This window comes from Eucalyptus grandis, chromosome 6 (genome assembly GCF_016545825.1).
Source record: "Eucalyptus grandis isolate ANBG69807.140 chromosome 6, ASM1654582v1, whole genome shotgun sequence".
In the NCBI taxonomy this organism is placed as follows: Eukaryota; Viridiplantae; Streptophyta; class Magnoliopsida; order Myrtales; family Myrtaceae; genus Eucalyptus; species Eucalyptus grandis.
In genome coordinates this window covers 13034263-13056083 of record NC_052617.1, presented here as the reverse complement: position 1 = coordinate 13056083, position 21821 = coordinate 13034263, and the positions used below count along the sequence as shown (strand labels likewise).

General features: G+C 40.1%; 1 protein-coding gene and 1 long non-coding RNA gene across 2 annotated transcripts; both read right to left on the bottom strand.

The window, feature by feature from the left end:
- Positions 1 to 8731: 8731 nt before the first annotated feature.
- On the bottom strand, positions 8732 to 14435 carry LOC104451514 (probable disease resistance protein At4g27220). The gene is made up of 4 exons (XM_039314471.1): positions 14367 to 14435; positions 13483 to 13962; positions 10230 to 12920; positions 8732 to 8919 (listed from the first exon to the last, which is right to left on the bottom strand). The coding sequence occupies exons 1-4, from the start codon at positions 14419 to 14421 to the stop codon at positions 8915 to 8917; spliced, it is 3231 nt and encodes a 1076-aa protein (XP_039170405.1). The 5' UTR covers positions 14422 to 14435; the 3' UTR covers positions 8732 to 8914.
- Positions 14436 to 20139: 5704 nt separating this feature from the next.
- On the bottom strand, positions 20140 to 21753 carry LOC104451512. The gene is made up of 3 exons (XR_005551974.1): positions 21615 to 21753; positions 21179 to 21519; positions 20140 to 20626 (listed from the first exon to the last, which is right to left on the bottom strand). It is a non-coding gene; the product is annotated as an uncharacterized LOC104451512 (long non-coding RNA).
- Positions 21754 to 21821: the final 68 nt, after the last annotated feature.

Here is a 21821-nt window from a genome sequence, read left to right as displayed (position 1 = left end):
GATGCGTTGTTAACTGCTGCCTATATACTTAACCGTGTGCCTTCTAAATCAGTTACTTCTACTCCATATGAGTTATGGACAGGTAGAAAACTGGACTTAAGTTTTCTTAAGCCATGGGGTTGTGCTGCCTATACACATAAGTCCTCTCACAAGTTTGGGAAATTGGGTCCCAGAGGAAAGAAGAGTATTTTCATAAGATACTCGGAACACTCGAAAGGGTATATGTTCATTGGTGAGTAGGAAAGTGGGAGTATAACTGAATTTGAATCACGGGATGTCACATTCTTAGAGGATGAGTTTCCTAAGAAGGGCGAAATAAGGGAAGATCACTCCCTATTTGAGACCTTGGATCAAGATAATGATATTAGTGGAGTTCATCCAAGTGGGAGCATAATAGGGAATGATGTGCAAAGTGTACAATCTCCCATACGGCGAACAAATCGCCAAAGTATTCCCCGTCGACGTTTTGACATTGAAGGGGAAACTTTTATGGTTGCTCCACAAGATGAGGATGAGCCAAGAAATATCAATAAGGCTCTGAATTGCCCTAGTAAGGAAAAATGGATTCATACAATGGAAGAGGAAATTGAGTCAATGAAATCAAACCAAGTCTGGGAACTGGTTGATCTTCCAAAAGGATGCAGAGCTATTGGGAACAAGTGGGTTCTCAAAATAAAGCGAAAGGCTGATGGCTCGATAGAAAGGCATAAGGCTCGCCTTGTGGTAAATGGGTATAATCAACAGGAAGAAATTGATTATGAAGATATGTTTTCTCCTATAGTAAGATTTACCTCGATTCGCATTATTCTGGCAATAGTGGCTAGTCTGGATCTTGAGTTACATCAAATGGATGTAAAGACTGCTTTCCTCAATGGAGAATTAGAGGAAGAAATATATATGGAACAACCTGCTAGTTTCATAGTGAAAGGCCAAGAAGAAAAAGTATGTCGACTTTTGAGGTCGATATATGGTCTTAAGCAGTCATCAAGACAATGGTATATACGTTTTCATAATGCCATAATGGCATATGATTTTAAAATGATTAATGAGGATCATTGTGTATATATCAAAAGATCCAAGGATCAATTTGTGATCATATCATTGTATGTTGATGATATACTGATTGCCAGAAGTAATATGGAGTTGGTTAATACTGTCAAGAGATGGTTGTCTTCTAACTTTGAGATGAAGGATATGGGTAAGGCTGCATACATTCTAGGAGTTAAGATTTCGAGAGATCGTTCGAAGAGATCGTTGTCTCTTTCGCAAGAAACCTATATAAATAAGGTTCTTGAACGATTTCGTATGCAAGACTGTAAACCCATAGACACTCCTATTGCAAAAGGTGAAGGATTGAGCCACAGACTGTGTCTAGGGACTCCACAAGAGAAGGAACAAATGAAACATGTTCCTTATGCTAGTGCTGTTGGGAGCTTGATGTACGCTATGATGTGTACAAGACCCGACATATGTTTTGCAGTTGGAATGGTGAGTAGATACCAATCCAATCCAGTCCAAAGACATTGGAAAGCCGTCAAGAGAATACTGAGATATCTGAAGAGAACTGCTGATTTCAAGTTGAATTACCAAGGAAAGGATCTGCGACTTGAAGGCTATTCAGATGCTGATTGGGGAGGAGATTTAGATGAAAGAAAATCTACCTCTGGATTTGCTTTCTTATTGAACAATGGCGCCATATCATGGAGCAGTAAAAAGCAAACGTGTATAGCATTTCCACGATGGAAGCTGAGTTCGTGGCATTATCAGCAGCGGTACAAGAAGGAGTTTGGCTTAAGAGATTTTTAGATCATTTAGGTGTTATTGAGAAAGTTGCAAATCCATTATTGGTTAACTGTGATAGCCAAGCAGCTATAGCGTACACCAAAGATCCAAAATATCATGGCAAGACCGAACACATAGATACCAAGTATAATTTTGTAAAGGATATGGTTGCACAAAAGGATGTGAACTTAGAGTACATACTACGCACAGAATGGTAGCAGATCCTATGACAAAGCCAATACCTAGAGATGTGTTTTGTGGCCATATGAAATCTCTAGGATTGCGTAGAGACTAATGTACTAAATATTGTATTTTCCCTAAGTGTTCACATTTGATGAATTTGTGTTTTCATCATTAATGCCTATGAATCTTTGTTTGATCTTTATGCATCTTAATGCTTAGTGCATTACTTTAAGTTGAGAAGTATGTCGGACAGATAAAAGATTAGCCCACTCACACGGGTAATCGCCTATGTTTACTGTGTGATAAATAGAGATGAGACTGATTTTAAGCTTATTATCTAGGTGATAATCGAGAGCTCAAGCTTAAAATACGTATGTCGCCTTAACTAAGTGTTAAGATGAGGACATAATACTTACGATGTCCGAAAGTAAAATACCCCACATATTTTACTTTATCTGTCTAAAATGCCAGATGTGAGTTCTGATGAATTTTGTGAATGAGTAGATACGTGAACTCAAGTTAGACATTGGGTATATCTGAACTATCATCTGTACGGTATTGAAAGGTGTAGACATACGCTCCATGGGAAAGGAGTTAATACCGTAATACGTATTTCATACTACGTATGCATGAGACGACCAATAAGAGTGGCAAAAAGTTTGATCTCAACTTTTATGACGTGTGAGACTCTTGAGGAAAAGAGTTCCTCAATTTTTAGTCCCCTCATGACTCTTACTTATTCTCAAGATTTTTATTTAGTGTTTGCTATCTTAGGGTGTTGCCAATGGTCATGAGATGATTCGATCTAATGGGGCATTTCTAGAATAGCAAGCTGAACTGAAATTGAGAGTTTAAAGGGAAGAGGAAGATCGATTTTGGAGAATCATATTATAGTTTTGTATTCACCGGTCGACCAATTATGACTGTCTTTGTGATAATTATAATTGTGAATACAATATATATATCATTGTTTAAAAGAGATCAAGAGAGATATAGATGTGATTGATCGATCTAGGGTACTGCATACTAAATCTACTCGGAGTGTGACGCCCATTATGAGCTGCTATATATTCCTAACAGATGTATAGTAACGAGCTCTCAAAGTATGCTGGTCGCACGGATTATTCACCGGTATGAATGTTGAAGAGAGGTAAAGAGAATCATGTTCAGCCCACCATGTGCGAGTGGGAGATGATGGTTTTAATTTGTGATGGGCTTAAGGCCCGTCCGCCCATGCTGGGCCCAAAAGGCCCGGCCCACGGGAATAGGGCCCGTGGATGGGGGAAAGTATAAAAGGGAGGAGAGAGAGAGAGAGATGATATGGTTTTTGGAAATAGAAAATGAACGTACGTCTTCTCCCGCGCGCTCTCTCTCTCTCTCCAAAAACAAAAAGAAGAAACAGTAAGTATAAGGCACGTTCTTCTTCCCTTCAAGGCGTCATCGGATCGAACAAGGCCAAATCTCTTCCTCTATCGGCGTCGGTGCTTAATCTGTGGCTAACAAGGTACGCTCGAATCCGTGGTGTGCTTTACGATCGGTGATACGTGATTTCCCGGGCTTCGTCTTCCGCATTGATTTAGGGGTTCGATTCGGTATCGAATCCGGTTTTTCGGGGATCAGTCATTCCCAACACAGGGCAATGCCCTCTTTCCACAGCAACCATGCCTAGGAAGGATCAACTTGAGTTGGTTGGTCGCCAAACATGATAAGCGACTAGAAGCCAATATGTGAATCTGTAAATGATTTGAACATCGAAGGAATTAAGTATAAGAAGAAATAGCATTACATGTCCGAGAACGTTGTGAAGGTGACTCGGATGGCGTAATCCTCTATTGCTTTTGCCACTATCCATTTCCAAGAAGAGCACTACATAGTACATTGGATTTCGTCGAGAATTTTTTATCCAAGGCATAGTCTTAGGGACCTATAGCCACTGCATCAAGTAAATCATGTCTCAATTCTCCCGATGTTTCAGAACTCATGAACTTTGGAGGTCACGAAATGAGATGAGCACTTACCAAGTGCCGATGATCCTTCTAGTTCTTGCTTTTGTTTCTTCACTTCCAAAAGATTCTTGTCAATGAAGTTAGAAAATTTTGGATTTAAATTGTCATCCATAAGACGTTGCTAATTTTAAGGTCTCCGTGAATGACTTGAAGTTTTGAATCTTCGTGGAGGTAAAGATTGTTGAGAAAACTCCTATTTGGTTTTGAAGTTGACAAAACCTTTCTTCTCTTATTCTTATTCTTATTCTTGTTCCGAGGAACATTGGACTTCGATGTTATATCGAGGAATGCTGTCAAAGTCTTTTTACATCAAAAGTCTTTCCCATCCGTACTTAACCCAGTCTAGAATGAAGACATATTCATACTCAAGCTTATTGATCTTCCAACTAGAATTCAGTATGATCAAGACATAATTGGCTTTCTGGCGGAGAATCTCACTTATCTTTTCTAAATATATTGATGAAAGCAATCATGGATTGATGAAATCAATTTTGAAAAGTTCTTTTTTGAGAAGCATCTACTTATGAAAACCTAGATTCTGATTGTATGGGCGACTAGGATCATCGGATTTTTACCTCAATCTTCAAATGGCTATAAGATTTCCTTAATTAATTCTGTCCAACGGATTGATTGGAATAAATTCCTCTGGAAAGTACCAACAATTAGAAAGACATGGAGGAGTATTTAAGGAAATCATTCGGTTCATTTGAGATAGCGTGTGAGAATTAAAATTCCAAAGTTTGAAGCATTTCCAACTATATGTTCTTCACCAATAGTGCTTGCAATTGTACTCAAAAGAGAGATAAACATAAAAGGGGTGACATTCTTAATTTTACCAACAAAAAAAACACACAAAGGAGTGACTTAGTGAGAGAAACAAACTCTTCACTGAGTGATTGTACTCAAATCACTGTAATTCTCTTTTGATTCCATAATGAAATCCAGCTAGAAGGCTGTCAGTGTGGGAGAGTGGACATAGACTTAATTTGGTTATTGCGATATTTTTCTGTGTCCTGGTAAATTCCAAAATATCTTATTTGAGTCTGAATTGAACTTAGAAGTTTGATATTAATAAGACCTTATTTGAGAAAATAACTTTTATTACTTTTATTGGCCAAATTTGTCTTTATACCTATTCACCCCCCTCTAGGTAGTAATACTAGCACTTTCAAAGAAGACCTAGACCAATTCCAGCGATAATGTTAAAGCGCCCTTACCATGCAATGATGAGAAGCACCACTCATGATATGTAGTTATTCAGCACCCACAAAAGCTTAGCTTTTGATCCAATAACTAATATATATATCGATTAGCACAAGCTATACAGGAACAATTTTGTGTGCATTGAACCCTGCATTCTTCAAGGCTCATGCCAGTGGCCAACCAATGGTTGATCAGATCTGGTAGTTTACAATCAGAGAGTTTGAAAAGTGCTTCTCCTGTAGAACAATTTGGGGGAAACTTTCTCAAGAAACCACTGGTCCAATTAAAGCATTTGCCACTCTTCTGGCGGCTCTGGGAGGAAACCTTGCAAGCACTCGCATCTCAAAGGTCCGTAACTTTTGCAGAAACCATTGTAAACCACACAGTGCATAGCCGTCATGGGATCAATAGAAAGCAATTGCATGATAGACTAACTAAAGCTTCCCTTCTTCCGCACAAACATTGCACCAAACCAGATCCATACATTGGTGTTCTGGTGAGGATTTCATCATTTGATGGCTGATGGTACGCGGCGTAGGCATCCGTCTGGTTGTAAACCACCGTTTGCCTTACAATGGGATCCACTGGCATCGAGACGCCATCAAACTGGATCCCACGCCACCTCCCGATCGCAATATGTTCAGATGAACCCATCGTTCAACACTTCAAATCGTGGCAATCCCTGAGTGGTTAATCTGAAGTGGCAATGACCAGGGATAGGGTCATCCACACTTTTACAGGTGGTCAGATACCATTTAAATCCAGCTCAAGTTCGACCCCAATTCCATATCTACTAAGACCATTTCAGATGGGTACTCAAAGTTTTGCCAATAATAGGCACCATCAGAATGTGAGCTGAATTTGAAGACCCATTGAAATCATTTGATTAGTTGAGAAGAGGGATAAGATTATCACAAATGTCATAACTTCCATACAATACTCATTTAAACGCCATAACTTTTAAAAAGTATTGACCCAAATGCCAGAAATTTGACATGGCATGGCACTCGTGGTGAACGTTTTTAAATAGTTATGAAGTGATCCATTGAAGAATTATATGGCACTCAACTGATCAAATAAAAATTATGCGGTACTCAACTGAGTAAAATATATATATATGACAATCAACTAACCGCCGTATGAAAGTTATGGTATCCAACTGATCGGGAAAAAAATATGACTTTCATGTGAGCACCATACGTAAGTCATGAAATTTGTAGTGACTTTTTTCCGCTAAGAAGAACTAGATTCCCTGCATGGCTGAATGTCATAACACCATTTGAATCCGTTGGTTGTCTCTTTTAGCAATCCAAACAACTGTCTGAGGAGTGATCTTGTTTCAATGCCCAAGTATCTGTTCTTGCAGCTTCCTGGAGAGAAGAAGCCAAGCTCAAATCTTTGGCCTGAAGAGACCAACGTCTCTCCATCTTTCATAGACTAGTTGGAACTCAAATACTAGATCCAGATGAGGACCCAACAATGACACGAAGATGATAAAACAATAAGTGCAAGTGGCAAAAGGAGTTTTTTTTTTGCATTTGATTGAAGACTTAAACTAATCTTTTATGTTCCCCGCGATTAAATCCATTTTTGTTTCAGGTCATGAAAGGCAAAAGGTTCATATGTAGTCCACCTTGCAAGTTGCCGCAAGATCAAGAAGACTGCCATTAACAGTGGCACGTACATTAAGATGAGTGATGCGTCACTAATTTAGAATTTCTCCTGGTCCAAACGAAACTAAAGTCAGAGCAAGAAGTTTTGCGTAATTTTTATTTACGACTAACATCCACTTTCTTCTGACATGGCAATTAAAGTATACAACTTCAGTTTGAGCTAGATGGTTCCAAGGTCGTTGAACATATCCTACCATCACTCCATTCTATATTTTCTCGAAATCCAATGCCTGATGTGCTTTCACACAATTGGATTTGTTAATATTGAATGCTGCGAATGTATTGACGTCTTGCTCATTTGTCTAACTTCATGTGCACTGGTCAAGTTGTCTCTGGATAATGCAAATTTTGGAATGATCATTACTATGATTTCCAAGAAAAAAAAAGAACAATGTCATTCGTATAGCAGTCTCCATATAAGGGCTATGCCTGAATGAATCCCGCCTAGTCTATTTTCAATTACAAGCAAGGTTATTTCCCTCCCAAATTCAAAATTTTCACATTTTTGTCAACTGTTCTGTCTTCTATATTCACATTTAATACCGTCCCCTTCAGCTCAATATCAGCAGCAGAAGCTATAGCTTGCAAATAAATGCCCACAGCTTTAACGAAATCAAAGAAACTGACATACAACATTACTATTATATTCTGCTCCTTGAATGTCCAAAATGGTGATGACTTTGATTAAATCTCCTATATTCCTTTTACTGCTGTCTACCAAAAGCAATCCACATTCATAAGACTTTACTCTAAATCATCGAAGGCATGTGTTGGTGGCTAAGCCACTATCGAACAATCATGTCTCTAAACTGTCCGGAAGTAGACCAGTGGGCCTCTACAAAACAAGCTACAGACTTTCTAGGTATCCTTATTTGTACTTGTCCTTTCTGCAACTTTCTTATTGCCAACCTAAGCCTGAAAATTTAAGATCTAGAATAGCGCTCAAAAGTGCATTGCTTATTTTCAGGTCCTTGTGAATGACTTTTAAGTATCGACTCCTCGTGGATATAGGAAATCATGCAATCCCGAGACAATCTTACCTTTTCAATGACAAAGTAGGAGCTCATCCTCCGGAAGATCTGTTGGTCAATTTAGCTCCACCCCTTTTTGTCTCAAGCATGAAAGTCACGCATACAAATTATGTCTAGGAAACAAAATCAATTTACCATGCCCTATGCTCTCATTCCACAAGCTAATGCCCCGTTACCACGGTGTTCACCACAGCCACAATAACAGAAGAAATGAGAACTTTTAATAGTTATCATTCTGCGGGACTCAGTCTGCTTCTGCCTTCGTTGCACACGCAGGAGATACGCACATGGGGAGATCGCACCAATGGTTAGCACTAAATATTCAAGACTCAACTGACTGAAGCCCGGTCTAGGGGGACGCTCGGAAACGTCAAGTCTTTTGATCAAACATTTGCTGTAGATACCATCTGTCCATAAACTTATAAGGGTCCATTAGATATTTTCCTCAGCCAGAGACAGGTACAAACCTCATCGTGCCAAGACGTCCCTGTGTTTAGTTCATATCGTCAGGCGTCTTCCTCTGTGTTGTGTTCTGAATTTAAGTGCTAGGATTTCCCTGCTAAAACCAGAGGACGAGAATGGGTTTCTGCATGAAAACCTTCTCGAGAGCATTAGTCACAAGCTGGCTGCTCACATGATTTCTAAGATGGTCAACATTGCGGATGCCATTAAAGCGCGTCAAGTGAAATAGCCACTAATCTGCTCCAAACCAAGAGCACCTCCCACAGTAGATTATACTTTAAAGTAGTAGACAATCAAATTCATATCCACATCAATTCTTTAAACGAGTCAGTTGGGGGGGGCAGAGAAATGTTTCACGAGGTAGAAATGAGGGATAATACAAACCCAAGACTCCAGAAACCTGACGTAGTTATCATAGATTATAAAATAAGGCATGAATTAACCATATGTCATCACAAAGTTCAGAGGTACTTTAAACATAAATCGAGCACATTGATGTAGCAATGGCGTTGAGGTTGATGTCCACTGCCATCAGAAGACAATTCATACTCAGAAGGATCCTCCATCGCTTTCATCAGTCTGGAACCAGAAATATTCTTTTGTTAGTAGCTCGCAAAGTGGGTCCAAAGGACCTAAAAGCAGTTGAGAAAGGGAGAGGGAGAGGGTTTTTCTATAGTTGGCGAGCAATTGATCCCCCAGGACCTTTCTCGTACTCATACCCAATATCATTGCATACCGCATGACTATGCATGAGAAATCTATATACAGATCGTGGTGCATTTTGAGAGAGCTTAGAAAAAAAGTTGAACTGGCCAATTCGCTTCTTGACACCTAAGTCAATCTTATTTCTGTCCAATATTTGCGCTTCCAAAAGATCAGCCCTCATAGATTTCACGAGGTTCCAGATATAGCTAACCCCTCATTTCTTTTTCTATTCCAAAACAATTTGAAGGCATTAGAGACTTCTTTGAATGATAAAACCTAATCGAATTAAAGAGAGAACATAAACAAACTAAAGAAATTAGAGACTCCTCCGGCCAACCGAACTTAATCAAATTTAAAAGAAAGGAATTCAAAAAGTTCAAATATGCAATCGAAAATACAAAGTCCATCAAAAGTATTCATGAAGAATAGTGATCAATTTAAAAGCAACAGAAGACTTGAAATTGAAAATAGAAGTACTGGATGAGGTAAAACAGAAAAGACAACAAAAAGAAAAGGTACAAAGCATATAACATGCTCTCTTAAACCATCCCAACCAATAAAGTAGAACTTCCCAATCAAATTTTACTTTTACTAGGCTTTAGCATCTTCCCAACAAGGATGTCATGATAAATTTCAATTTTTTCGTATGAGAAACTCTGCAGCCACTAATCATTTGTTATCTCCATGTCGTGATCATTTTGTGACCACAAAAACTGATCATTTATGAAAGAGGGATTTCCATATCAGCATATGCACAATTTCGTATACTCAGAATGGCTTTTTTTTTAAAAAATTGGCGTGAGAAACATCTTCTAAATATACGAGTGCCTTGGCCCAAAAAAAAAAAAAAAAAAAAAAAACAGAGAGAGCAAGGACAATTGCCATTGTTATTCATTCAAAGTTAAGGGAGATCTTTTATTTTTTTTTAAATAACTTTTTAACATCGCTAAGGTCTAATAATAACATGGCTAATCTGCTGCACTTTCAAGCAGTAATAGAATTCAATTATCAGTGTGTAGCACGGGCCTAATTGCTAGTTTCAAACCAGTTATGTGGTATAACACTTGCTATAAAAGTTTTGGAAAAAAAAATGAATTTCCCATACTGCGGGAGAACAGATCCTTACAAGGGACCACCAAGGGAGTTAGAAAGGATAAAATAAGTAAAATTTGTGGGTTACTTACCAAGAAACTTGATGAAGTGTTCAAGTGAAGAACGGGCAAGGGGATGATCCCACTCAAGCGACTCCCACATCTGCCGATTTATCCGAATCTCTCGAAGAGAAGGGGGAGGAGAAGGCAGCCCATTGTCAAGCAGGGGCAGCTGCAAAGAAATCCTCTTTAGTTTTGGACAATTGTCTATAGAAACCCGTTGGAGGGAATTGCATCTCATGATCCCATCACATACACTCTTCAGTTCCGGAATTTTATGTAGAACCAGGTTCATTAACTTCGGGAAGGAGAAGTACGTCATTTTGGCAACAGTGCCCATTATCAACTCTATGCCCTTGCTGTCGTGGACTACTATATCTTCGAGGAAAGGGAGATGGAGCACCATGTCTTGCGTCAGCAGCACCCTCTTCATGTTGTTGCATCCATTTACTTCAAGATGTCTAAGGCGACAAGTGGCTTCACTTGGCAATGGCCCATGTATTATCTCCTCTAAGTTCTCACAACTAATGGTTACAATCTCCTCCAGATTTGGAAGGTGAGCAGTCAGCCACTCCCATTCCATCACTCTCTTCATTTTATGACACCGGGACAATACCAATGATTGCACACTTTCCGGAAGCAGAACGCAGCCATCACCACTTGTTCCATCTACGCTCCCGGCGATACGGTCGCAACTATCAATGAGTAACAACCTCTCAGTGTCAATCCCACCCCAAAGGACCTCACCGCTTCGTGCACCCATCATGAGCCTGTAGCATGCGGATCCATTTCGCTCAAGACACCCCACGCATGCATTGAACATTTCCACATCGGAAACAGAACAATAAAGTTCATCCACCTCCAGTAATTTTACCTCTTCTCCCACCCTTAGCTCATTAATCGCGAGATATTGCAAGTTCACCAGCTTCCCCAACACTCCCTCCGATAATGTCTGGATCTCTGCAACAAGTAGGGCGAGGTACCTCAGGTTTGCCAACATCTCCATGCCCTCTGGCACTTCTCCAAGACTTCTACACTCAGTGAGGTCCAACTTTCTTAGGGATCGCAACTTTCCTACATAAGGAATAAAACGCAATGAGGAACAACCTTGCAGTAACAGTGCTTCCAAGCTCTCCAACTCAGAGATGGAGTCTGGTAATTCCGTGATTCCAGTGCAGCTGAAATCTAGAACAGTCAGCCCCTTTAGATGTCCAAAGAAAGATCCATGGATGACTGCCAAGGTGGAATTGCTATGTAAAGACAGCCTCGTCAGTTTAGGGCAATTTGGTGATACGCCGTATGGGATTTCTTCTATTTTGTTGCCATGTAAAAAGACTTTCTCTAGACGATCGGTCCAGAATACGTCCTCCGGTATTTCTCTCAAACCCATAATGGCCTTAAACATGTGAGTTGTGCTCGGCACCATATGCAATGCCATGTCCCTTGTCAGTGGGTGTAGACACCGATGCCCTTCTTCAAAATCCAACAGGCCAGCCCCTTCTATTTTATCCAATATTTCGTTACCCCGTTCGTACAGTCTATTCCTAGTGGCAATTCCACCTAACAAACCCTCATCTATCAAAGACTCTATGCAAAACTTTCTGCCATCTGCTGAAAGGAAATCTCCAAAACAAAGGATTAAATGCAGGAAACACTGTTGCACTTGTTCATTACCCAAGTTCAAGTAACTGAGCTGCAGTCTCTTGAACACGTCAAGCTCCAGCCTGCAGTCTTCTAAATTTTGCAACATGCATCTCCAATCATGCTCTTTCGCTCCTCTCGTGCGAGTTGCAATCTCAATGATCCCAAGTGGCAGACCAGAACACCTATTAAGAAGAGACCTTGCAATTTGTCCAACTTCCCCAGATAGTTCTCCCGCAAAGCCACGCGTCCTTGAAAATAACCTCCAAGAATCTTCCTCCTTGAGAAGTTCTATCTTCATTTGCTTTTGACAGAGCATCGTACGACACACATCTAGTGATCGAGTTGTCACTACCAACCCTAGTCTGCCCATTCCAACCGGAATACCCACATCCTTAACTTCAAAGTGCATCCAAAGGCCATCTAAAATAAGGATGGGTCTCTTCTTCACCTTCAGATGTCCACACAATAGGCCCGCCCTTCTTTTCAAGTCCTTCTCATTTGAAAGATTGTCTAGTCCGACTACATTGGCAATCGCTTCTTGTAGCGCATAAACACTAAAATCCTGAGGTACATCAACCCAGAATACATCCAATGCACGATACTCAAGGAGTCTATTATAGACATTCCTCAAAATGGCCGTCTTGCCCACTCCGCCCATACCATAAACACCAATTACGAAATCCTTGCTCAGCATTATAAAGGAAACAATCTTATCCACCTTCTGCAGAGTTTCTTTGCCTACTAATTCTTCTATTGTCACCGAGGGAGATGTTTTGCGACATCTAACCATCACCTCTTGCCGAAATCTTCCTGGAACTAGAAGAATCTGTTCGACTTCTTTGCACAGCCCTTCCACCTCTGCTACTTTCTCCGGTGGAAAAGATACTCCTTCTCTGATTGCCCGAACCACACTCCCATATTCTTCTTCTGTCCTCGTCCACTTCGACTTCAGCTCGTTCATGTCCGCTCGGCGACTGCTGATGAGTTCTTCCAGCTTTCTTTTGAGAGACGTCATATTCGCGTCGGCAAGCCCACGGGTACCTCGTTGACTCTTAGCCAGTCCAAGATGCGTTCTCGCACCTAAACACAATTATAAGTGAAAATTCACTATTGGGTACTCCTTAGATATATTTTATAGGTAGGTTACACTCATGGAAATAAAAAATTGTAACTTTGTATTCACTTTTTCGAACAAAAATATTACATGCAACATTCAATACAATAATTAATATGTATTGTAGGCATTGATGTCACGATAGTGAAATACTGGCGACTCCATATCATGAGCTCTTCATTAGAAAAGAATTGATTTAAAATTAAAAGCCATGGGAATTATCTTTGATGAATAATTTAACCATATAAGCCAATGCTCATGTAGAAGATCGGAAGGGACAGGGAGAGCCATGGCTTTTCAAGATTTGAATGCCACACTTCAAAACACTCGTCTTTTCGTTTTCAAAGATCTAGTGATTATCAATGACCGACTCTAAAACTCCTCTTTTCCTATTAATTCCTGACCATTTTCAGTTTCTCTATACCTGTATCACTTTTCTTAGGTTAAGATTAGAAGACAAATAAGGTGGCCTGCAGAAGCTTCAACGTATGCCAAATTTAGAGATGAAATTTAGAGATGCACACATACCATGTGGAACCTCTGTATTGAGTTCTCCCTCTTTGGCATTCAGCGGGCGTGGTATGTTGGTTAAAGCAGAACCAGACTGATTGGGAAAATTCGTCTCAGCCGATGGAAGAAAGGCTGACGAACCTGCACCATAGCTCAGGTACGGCATGGCAACAAATGAAGTCTTACACCGAGCAACTTCACTGCCCACAGTCAAGGGCTGATGCGAACTCTGTGTGAGGTTGGATGAACCTTCATCATTGCCTTGTCTCTTGCTCGATTCCACTGCTCTTTCACCCTTCAGCACCTCTGGTGCTTCTGATCTCACTCGGTCATTGAAGACCTTACAGCCAAGAATTCCACATCCTCCTACCCCAGCAAACTGCGCCTTGATCCTCTTCGTGTCTCCAACGTACTCATTCTCGCAGAAGTTAGACTTCCGCATGTTATTAGGCAGAACCTCAACAACTGAAAGTGGATCCAATGCTCTCGGCATTTCCCCTGCATCCCACGAAAGGGTAAACGGATGGAGGCTTTCTTATATAACATACACGGGAGACAGATTTCAAACTGTGCTCTTCAGATTGAAAACCACAATTTGCTTCTGTTTTAAAAAAGCAAATGCTCTTTATGTAGGTGATCCGAGGGGATAGAGAGCCATTGCTTTTCAAATTTAAATTTCACACTTGGGAGTATTGTTCTGTCCATTTTCAAAGATCTATTAATCGTCAATGACCGACTCTTAAGCTCCTCTCTTCCTATTAGTTCATGTTTATTTTGTGTTTTTCTATAACTATCAGAAATCTGAGGTCCTGCCTATACCCCTATTATTAGGTGAAGATTAGAAGACAAATTAAGCATCCTGCACGAGCTTTTACAAAAGGGGAATTGGGAGATGCACATACCTTGGGGAACCTCTGTATTGGGTTCTTCCTCTTCTGCATTCAGTGGGCGCGGCATGTTAGACAAATCCACTGCATTGGGTTATTCAGTGGGCATGGCATGTCAGACAAATCAACAACAATTTATTAGGCAGAAACTCAACAAGCTCCTATAATTTAAATGTCGCACTCGGCATTTCGCCTGTAACCCACAGAAGAGTGAACAGATATGTTTCAAGTGACTGGGTACCAACAAGCAAGACCCTGGGAACTTCTTTTGAAAAGACAGGAAACAATCCTCAAATTTTGCTCTTCAGATTAAAAGCTATTGTTCTGTCGTTTGCTACTTATACACAAGCCCGGCTTAGTTTTTCTGTGAATGACTCGGATGCAGCAAATTGTTCTACCAACTCAAAATTTCAGCCTATATGAACCTATATGAGAAATCATAGATTCATAATGAAAAAATGGGACACGGAATTGGAGATTTGTAAGGAAAAAAGATTTGGTGAAGTGAGCATGAAGAGTGAAATTTTGAGTCAAGCTCACCAAAACCCAAAATAATTGTCCAATTTGCTGCTACATCTAAGATTCTCTCTCAACATTATTTCGTGGCCCCGGCTCAGCTGCACCCTCAAGTTCTTCAATTTGCTTGATTTCTATTAATGCCAATCAATTGTAACGATGGACGGTAAACTATCCAGTTTGCCCGCATCTAGTATGGCTTGGCTTGACCAAAGGCTTTCAACCCCAGTTGGAGTTGAGAACGATTGAAGTGGAAGCCATCAGTCAAGCTAATTATGTAACTTGGCGTTGATAAACCAATAAAAATCTTCGCTCTTTGCTCAACGGGAACATTAATTATCTTATTTGATAGAGAACGCCTTCCGGGAAAAAGCTCCAGACACAAGACCAGACATGATTATTGCTTATTTTCCGTTCCATATTTGGCCGATTAAACGATTTAAGTGTCTTATGTTTCTTACAGATATAGAAGATCTGGAAATTTAAGTAGAAAAATCCTATAATAGAGCGTCACGAGTTGCAACAGAAAATTCAGACAGGCATGCAATTGCATAACGAGGGCAAAAGACAACGTACAATGAGAAGGACTGAAGTTCCGGTCCAGTTGCTAATCTCTGGCGTCGATATGTTCCTTCAGCCCCTGATCACACGCCCTCGACTCCGGTTACACCAAAATTTCCATGGCCCGGCTTCAAACTGCCCGCTCGAGTTCTTCTCCCTCGATCTCGATCTCGTTCACATGGAAATTTGGAGAGGTGGGATACGGCGAGAGGAAATAAGGAAGAGACAAGATGAGAGGGAAGAAACCACGATGGGCTACACGCTACGTTTGGTAGTTCAATTTAATAGATATATATAAAAAAAAAAAACCCTAGAAATTGATAGTGCCCCTCGATTTTCGTGCTCGGCACATCTGCACCGTTCGTTTTCAAACGAGCACAGACCATCGTTGGATTATGTAAATCGCCCCCCCTCCCTCCGAAAAGAAAGAGAACCAAACACACAAAAAAAAAAAAAAACAGAAAATTTTTATTTGCGTTCAAAATTTCCGAAAATTGATTCCATAAAAACCATCCGGTGCTCCCAAATCATTGACCCGAATTACTAATCCTCGAAAGGACGAAATTTGCATTTAAATTTACTTCTTTGTTTTTTCTATATGAAAAATTACTCGAGATGCATAAAAAAAAGAAACTAATTATCTCATGATGGCTTGATTTGCATCTATTATAGGGAAGTACAATTATCACGTCCCTTGCCATGGGCAAAATGCCAAATGTTCTCATGATATGAGTTAACATATGGCCATGGGAACACGAACGATTTCTCTTGCAAGATGATGCTTATGCTTGGCTACGATTCACCCGAGCCCTATCAATCGCAAATCGTTTCCCAGTCAATCATGAACATAAGATTTTATTCATAAGTTGCCACTAACCCATAATACATCGATTTAAGGAAAATTAAATTGCGCCAAGTTATTTTATTTCTTCAAGCCAGATTATCAAGTGGGGACTTGGAAATAGGGGATACATATCAAAGAAAGTTTTAACTTTTGGAATTAGGGTATGTGTTTTTCTTTGATACATTGTGATTAGTATCAATGGGAAATTACTTCAAGGTGTGTAAAGAGAGGGATTCAAACCCTTGGTAAACAAAAGCTTACATAGTATTACCAACGTTATGCCTTGAACCCATTGGCCATCTTTCATACATAATGATATGTCTCAACAGCTGAAGGAATACTTAATCATTCATTTGGTACTTTTCTATTCACATCGGAAATATATTACATCACGGCAAAATGAGGTTTCGTAGTTTAATGAATCTTCAAATTATTTGATGGGATACTTAGTAGATTGGTGACTTATCGAAGTAGTGAAATCTGAAACCTTCCTATTCTAGGATCTCTTTCTTGTTTGGTTAATCACCCGAATAACATGATCCCCAAAAGAAATCATCCGATAAATATAGTAATTAGCTACGATCAAATGCACTTCGCGAATGAATTCATCAAAACCTTTACCATTAAAAATGATCGTCCAACCTCGAGTTTTTAAACAAAGGTCGATTCGTAAGAAGACCGGAGAGAGAGATTTTCCGCAACTGCATCTTGTGTAGATTCGACATTTGATGTAAACTTAATAGGCTCATGAAAAAGAAGGGCAAGTATCTCTAGTTTTTGCACCCGGAAGTGAAATTGGAGCTTCAACTCTTACTTTGTCGTCATAACCATTTGATTTTGATGTGGTTTTGTATGCTGATTCAACCATGAATTGTCATTCTTTCTTTCACTTGTTCAATGTCAAATACACACAATGCCAGCCGCAGCCTCGGACTTCCGAGACCTCACCAAACCACGACAACACTCACCTAGGACCTCAGGCAAGTAAATTGCCTTCCTTTTTATGTTACGTAGGTTGATTGCCATGCACGGAGGTTATACAATCTATATGTACAAGATGGGGAAGTGATCCTCTTTCTTGTGGTTCATATTCCCTTGCAAGAGTGAACTCGTGTGGTAGAGATTATGACGTACTTGGAGAGAGCGTGGGGAAGCCACAAGTAGGCAGTACCCAGCCAGCATGCATGGTGCCTTCTTGAGTGGCTTGAAAGAAGCTTCACACATTTCTCATGCTGCCAGGGATTGGGAAACCACTCCAAGAAAGTTTGTGCAGAGAAATATCAGGGCAAGCAGCGATTTGCTAGTGGATCTGTTCCTGAAGCCTGATTTAGCATTTGGGAATTTCATGGTCATTTTCGATCCTCTAAATGATGACCCAAAGTCAATGGCCATACTGAGAGTTAACTTTGACAATAATAAAATCAGTTTTCCTAGCAATTTAAATAGCTTCCATGAGCACTCTACTAATGGACCGTCGCCACTTTACACGGTACTAACACGTGAACAGGCTCAGGATCTACAATTAATGAGTGGAGGGGATGACAGCAAATTATCGTACTTGACTAAGACACTCTGTTTGAAGTTAATGGGGCTTAGTGCAGCGGTAAATTTTGCTAGCTACTTGATTAGTAACATTGCCAGTGCCCGGAGAATTATGGGCAAGGGTCGTCTTTCCTGTGGATATAAGAACAATGTACATACTTAGCTAGCCCTCGGTAGGTACCCTGCCAATTTTTTTTCCTTACATAGAGATTTGGCAAGGATTTTATTTATCGATTTTAGGAGACACCAAAATTTGTTTGCAGTCTCAAGAACACTGGTTAGGTCTGCTAATCGATTTTTTGTGTCTGATTTCGAAGATGTCATCACCGAAAAACGTGCCTGTGAGGTGTTGTGGAGTAGCTCAGACGATGTATTACTCGCATTTGCAGAGGAGAATTTTGCTGGACTCTCGGGGCACCTGTTCATCCTGGTCGGGCTTCACAGTAGGTGCTTTTGTGCTTTTCTCTAGCCTTTTTTGTCTCTGCAAAATGCAGTTGTGTGTACACTTTTGTATTTTGTTTGTAAAAGTGTTGATGGCTGATGCTTAAGAGATGGTTGATTTCTCACAATTTTTATGATTTGGTGAGAGAGATCTCCATTACGGAAGGCTCTTTCTTCATGACTTGTTAATGTCCATTGAATGTCTCTCTATTTCCACTGAATTGCATACTTGCTAAGTGATGACTGTGTTGAAGGAGACTAGACTTCCATTGAATTGGCAGCAGCGTTTGTTTGTGAGAGGGTATGCCTTAGATGTCTTAATATCTATTGTAGTGCACTCCAATGCTCTTTGCCTGGTTTTGCAAATATCAACTCACAACTCCCACTACCATGCAATGTTTGGTCCTATGCTCATCATGATATACATCAAACTTTCCAATGTTGATGCATATTTGACTACCACCATCTCATCTTTGAGTATTCTAACACATATCCTTGAAAAGTTTGAAGTGACTTGTTAGAGGAGTCGTGATCGGTTTTGCCTTATCCATGTTGAAATTTTTTAACACCTTATTCATAGTCTTTCAATGACGACCATAATTTCTTCTTCTTGTCCTTGATATTCATGCTTGAGATCCATCTTCCCGTCATGATAGAGTAGCAACAACCCGTATCTCTTAGGTAACCAACAAGTCAAGACCCAACAACCATCTTGTCCTTGATATTCATGCTTGAGATCCATCTTCCCGTCATGTTAGAGTAGCAACAACCCGTATCTCTTAGGTAACAAACAAGTCAAGACCCAACAACCATACAGGACAGAGTTTCTCTTACATTTATAAACCGACCACCAAAGTCCGAGATAACCTCAACAGAATATAGTCAGATAGACCAAGGTTCCATACTTGATAAGTAGATATGGATCACGTTATTCGTGAGCCAAGAGGCCTTCCTCAAAAGGCCCAAAATCTCATGCCTTGCTCCACATTGATCCATACAAAATCAGAAGTCCGCTAGCAAGGTAATGTACTAATGTCCATTCTCAAAGTCGTCTAATCCAGACCACAAACGCTTCCTGGTCCAACCTTGGTTTTTAATTTAGTCATTTGGCCTTGTGACAAGATGAGCAATCTCGACCCAGTTCCTTCCTCGTACTCCCTATTTATCAAGCTCTCGCATCTACAAATGCACACGCTCGACTTGACAGGACTCCAGAAATTTCATAATCCGTAACTAAAGCTGAAAATTTAACTGACAATCCAATTTGGTACTAGATCTCTTTTGATTAGCTGAAAAGCTCACGTACAAAAACCCAATTAGGTACTAAATCTTTTCTAATCATTCAAGTAAGCCTTCTTAACTAGATGCGAAAGCTCGATCATGCTTTTTCGCCGTACACACAACTCATCAAATTCCCAACTTGTTTACATAATCGACTTTAAGCACTCGACTTATCGAACTCTGTAATAATAGCATCTTCTTTTCTCAAAAAAAGGAAACTCGCTTATTCATATGAAGGTCGTTGACAATTCGTATTCTAGTCTCCCGAAATAAGTTATCAACCTTCAAACCGTACACACTATATTTAATTGCATGATCAACGAATCCGTCCGAATGGCCACCGATCCGTTGGGAAAAGAGTGACAATCTTGACAATCAATTGGTTGAGAAACAGACAGGACAACCGCAACACAATGGGAGGAATAATTGGAAGGTGTAGATCGCACCAAACCTCTGAATCATTAATGAATCGGCGATGGTCGTTGGAAGATGAGCGCAGGTAGGTTTATGTGATGCCCATTAATCTGAAGGACCCACGGGACATGTTCTGCTTGATTGAAAGAGAAAGAGAGAGAAAAGCAGACATTCATATGGCAGCAGCAATAGCATTGAAACGAGAAGCTGCTATATATATGTTTCACCAATCTCAAGACATCACACTATCACAGCCATGTTAGTGACTACTCGTGCGTAAGCACAAGGGTCAAACTCCTAAGATGAGTACTTAAGTGGAGATTTCTTGCACCGTGTTTCGTCTCAGGTATCATTTCGCAATCCCTCCATGTTGTCATACTCGAGGTGTTACGATGATTGGCAAAAAAATACTGAATTGAAAACGAATGCAATCCATAATAACTTGGTCTGCATAAAGTACCAACTTCTTTGGTGGATCTCACGATCCTGTTATTGAACTTTATTAGTCAGAAGAAACCCATATCCCATGAATCCATGTACACTCCACATGATCAGCTTCACGTGAGATAAAACCACTTTACACTTCATGCATGATCTCAACCGTGTTGATTAATTTGCCAAGCAAGCACGCCACACTGCCTCTACTTGTTGAACTCCCAAATCATGCCTCCATCCTCTGCAATGTGGAAGTAATAAAGCAATTATTCCATTGTGCAAATGGCATGACGAATTTGCTGTATAGATTAAAACATTATATGAAGTACACAAGTACATGTCCATAGAAAGTTGTTAACATCTGACGGCCGAGAGCACTTCGAGCATGTGAAGGCCGGAGATCTGCCTGACGAGAATCGTACCGACACTATGTATTCTAAAAGAACCGCAAAGTCTTGGAAATTCTCAATTCTAGTGATGCATATTCTTATGCAATGCATCAAAAAGAAAGCAAGTCCTTATCACTGTCCATTTTCAGCTTTGCCTCCCATGTATTCTTCCTGTTTAAGACTTAAATCATTCAAGAGTAAACCAGCTATGTTCCATACATCAAGTGCAAAGAGATGAGGTCATTTGACAGAAAAAGGCTCCAGGCTAGATTCCACATCGTGGCAGGATATGTTCCTTAGTAGGTGAAATTATTATTTTCAATGAAATTATGGAAATTAGGACCACGATTGTCTGATCTGAGCATCTGTGAGACAAACGAAGAAATCAATGAAATATCACTCACCTTTGATTTTCTTGTTTATCCAGATCTCCAACAGCATTCCAGCACCAATTCCACCAGCAATGCATGCCCCATAAAAGGCAATAGTTGAGGCCAAAGATCTTCAAGAAAGAAAATAATAGTCCGGTATTTGCTTAATCTTTCTTGGCAATCGCTTCTTTACAATTGGTTTAGCAGAAGGATCCTTCTGTAGGTCACTGCCGATGGCTTTCCAGTCCATCCCCTTCAAAGGGTCTTTCGGCTCTTCAGTTCCCATTCCCAACTACTATTTTGCTAGAGGATCAATTCCGCAAACTTAAGCCAGCAATCGCATGGATGAAATGTGAAGGATTACAAAGAAATGCCTGCAGAAAGAAAAACTGATAAAGCTCATTGGTGGAAAAAAAAAAAAAGCAAGTTTAGCAGCATTATAAAACAATCAAGAATTGGGGTTGAAAACCATGGCTTAGGTGGCCGGGACTAAGCAGGAGAATAACCTATTCTAACCGATCCTTGTAAGCAGAAACCGGGTCAGCTTGGAAACTTCGGATGCTTGTATATATAATTGATTTCCATGGACCATGGCAATTGACTACTCACCTCAGATAATAATTCATGTTTCCCGCTTTATGTTGCATATTTCTCCTATCGAGGACTTAATTACTTT

Bases quoted from the DNA above. Each gene is read 5' to 3' on its own strand.
- LOC104451514 (XM_039314471.1), bottom strand. From the start codon at position 14,421: ATGCCGCGCCCACTGAATGCAGAAGAGGAAGAACCCAATACAGAGGTT. The intron at 13,963-14,366 runs GTATGTGCATCT...CGTGGGATGCAG, and splicing joins CAATACAGAGGTTCCCCAAG to GGGAAATGCCGAGAGCATTG. The intron at 12,921-13,482 runs GTATGTGTGCAT...AATTGTGTTTAG, and splicing joins CAATACAGAGGTTCCACATG to GTGCGAGAACGCATCTTGGA.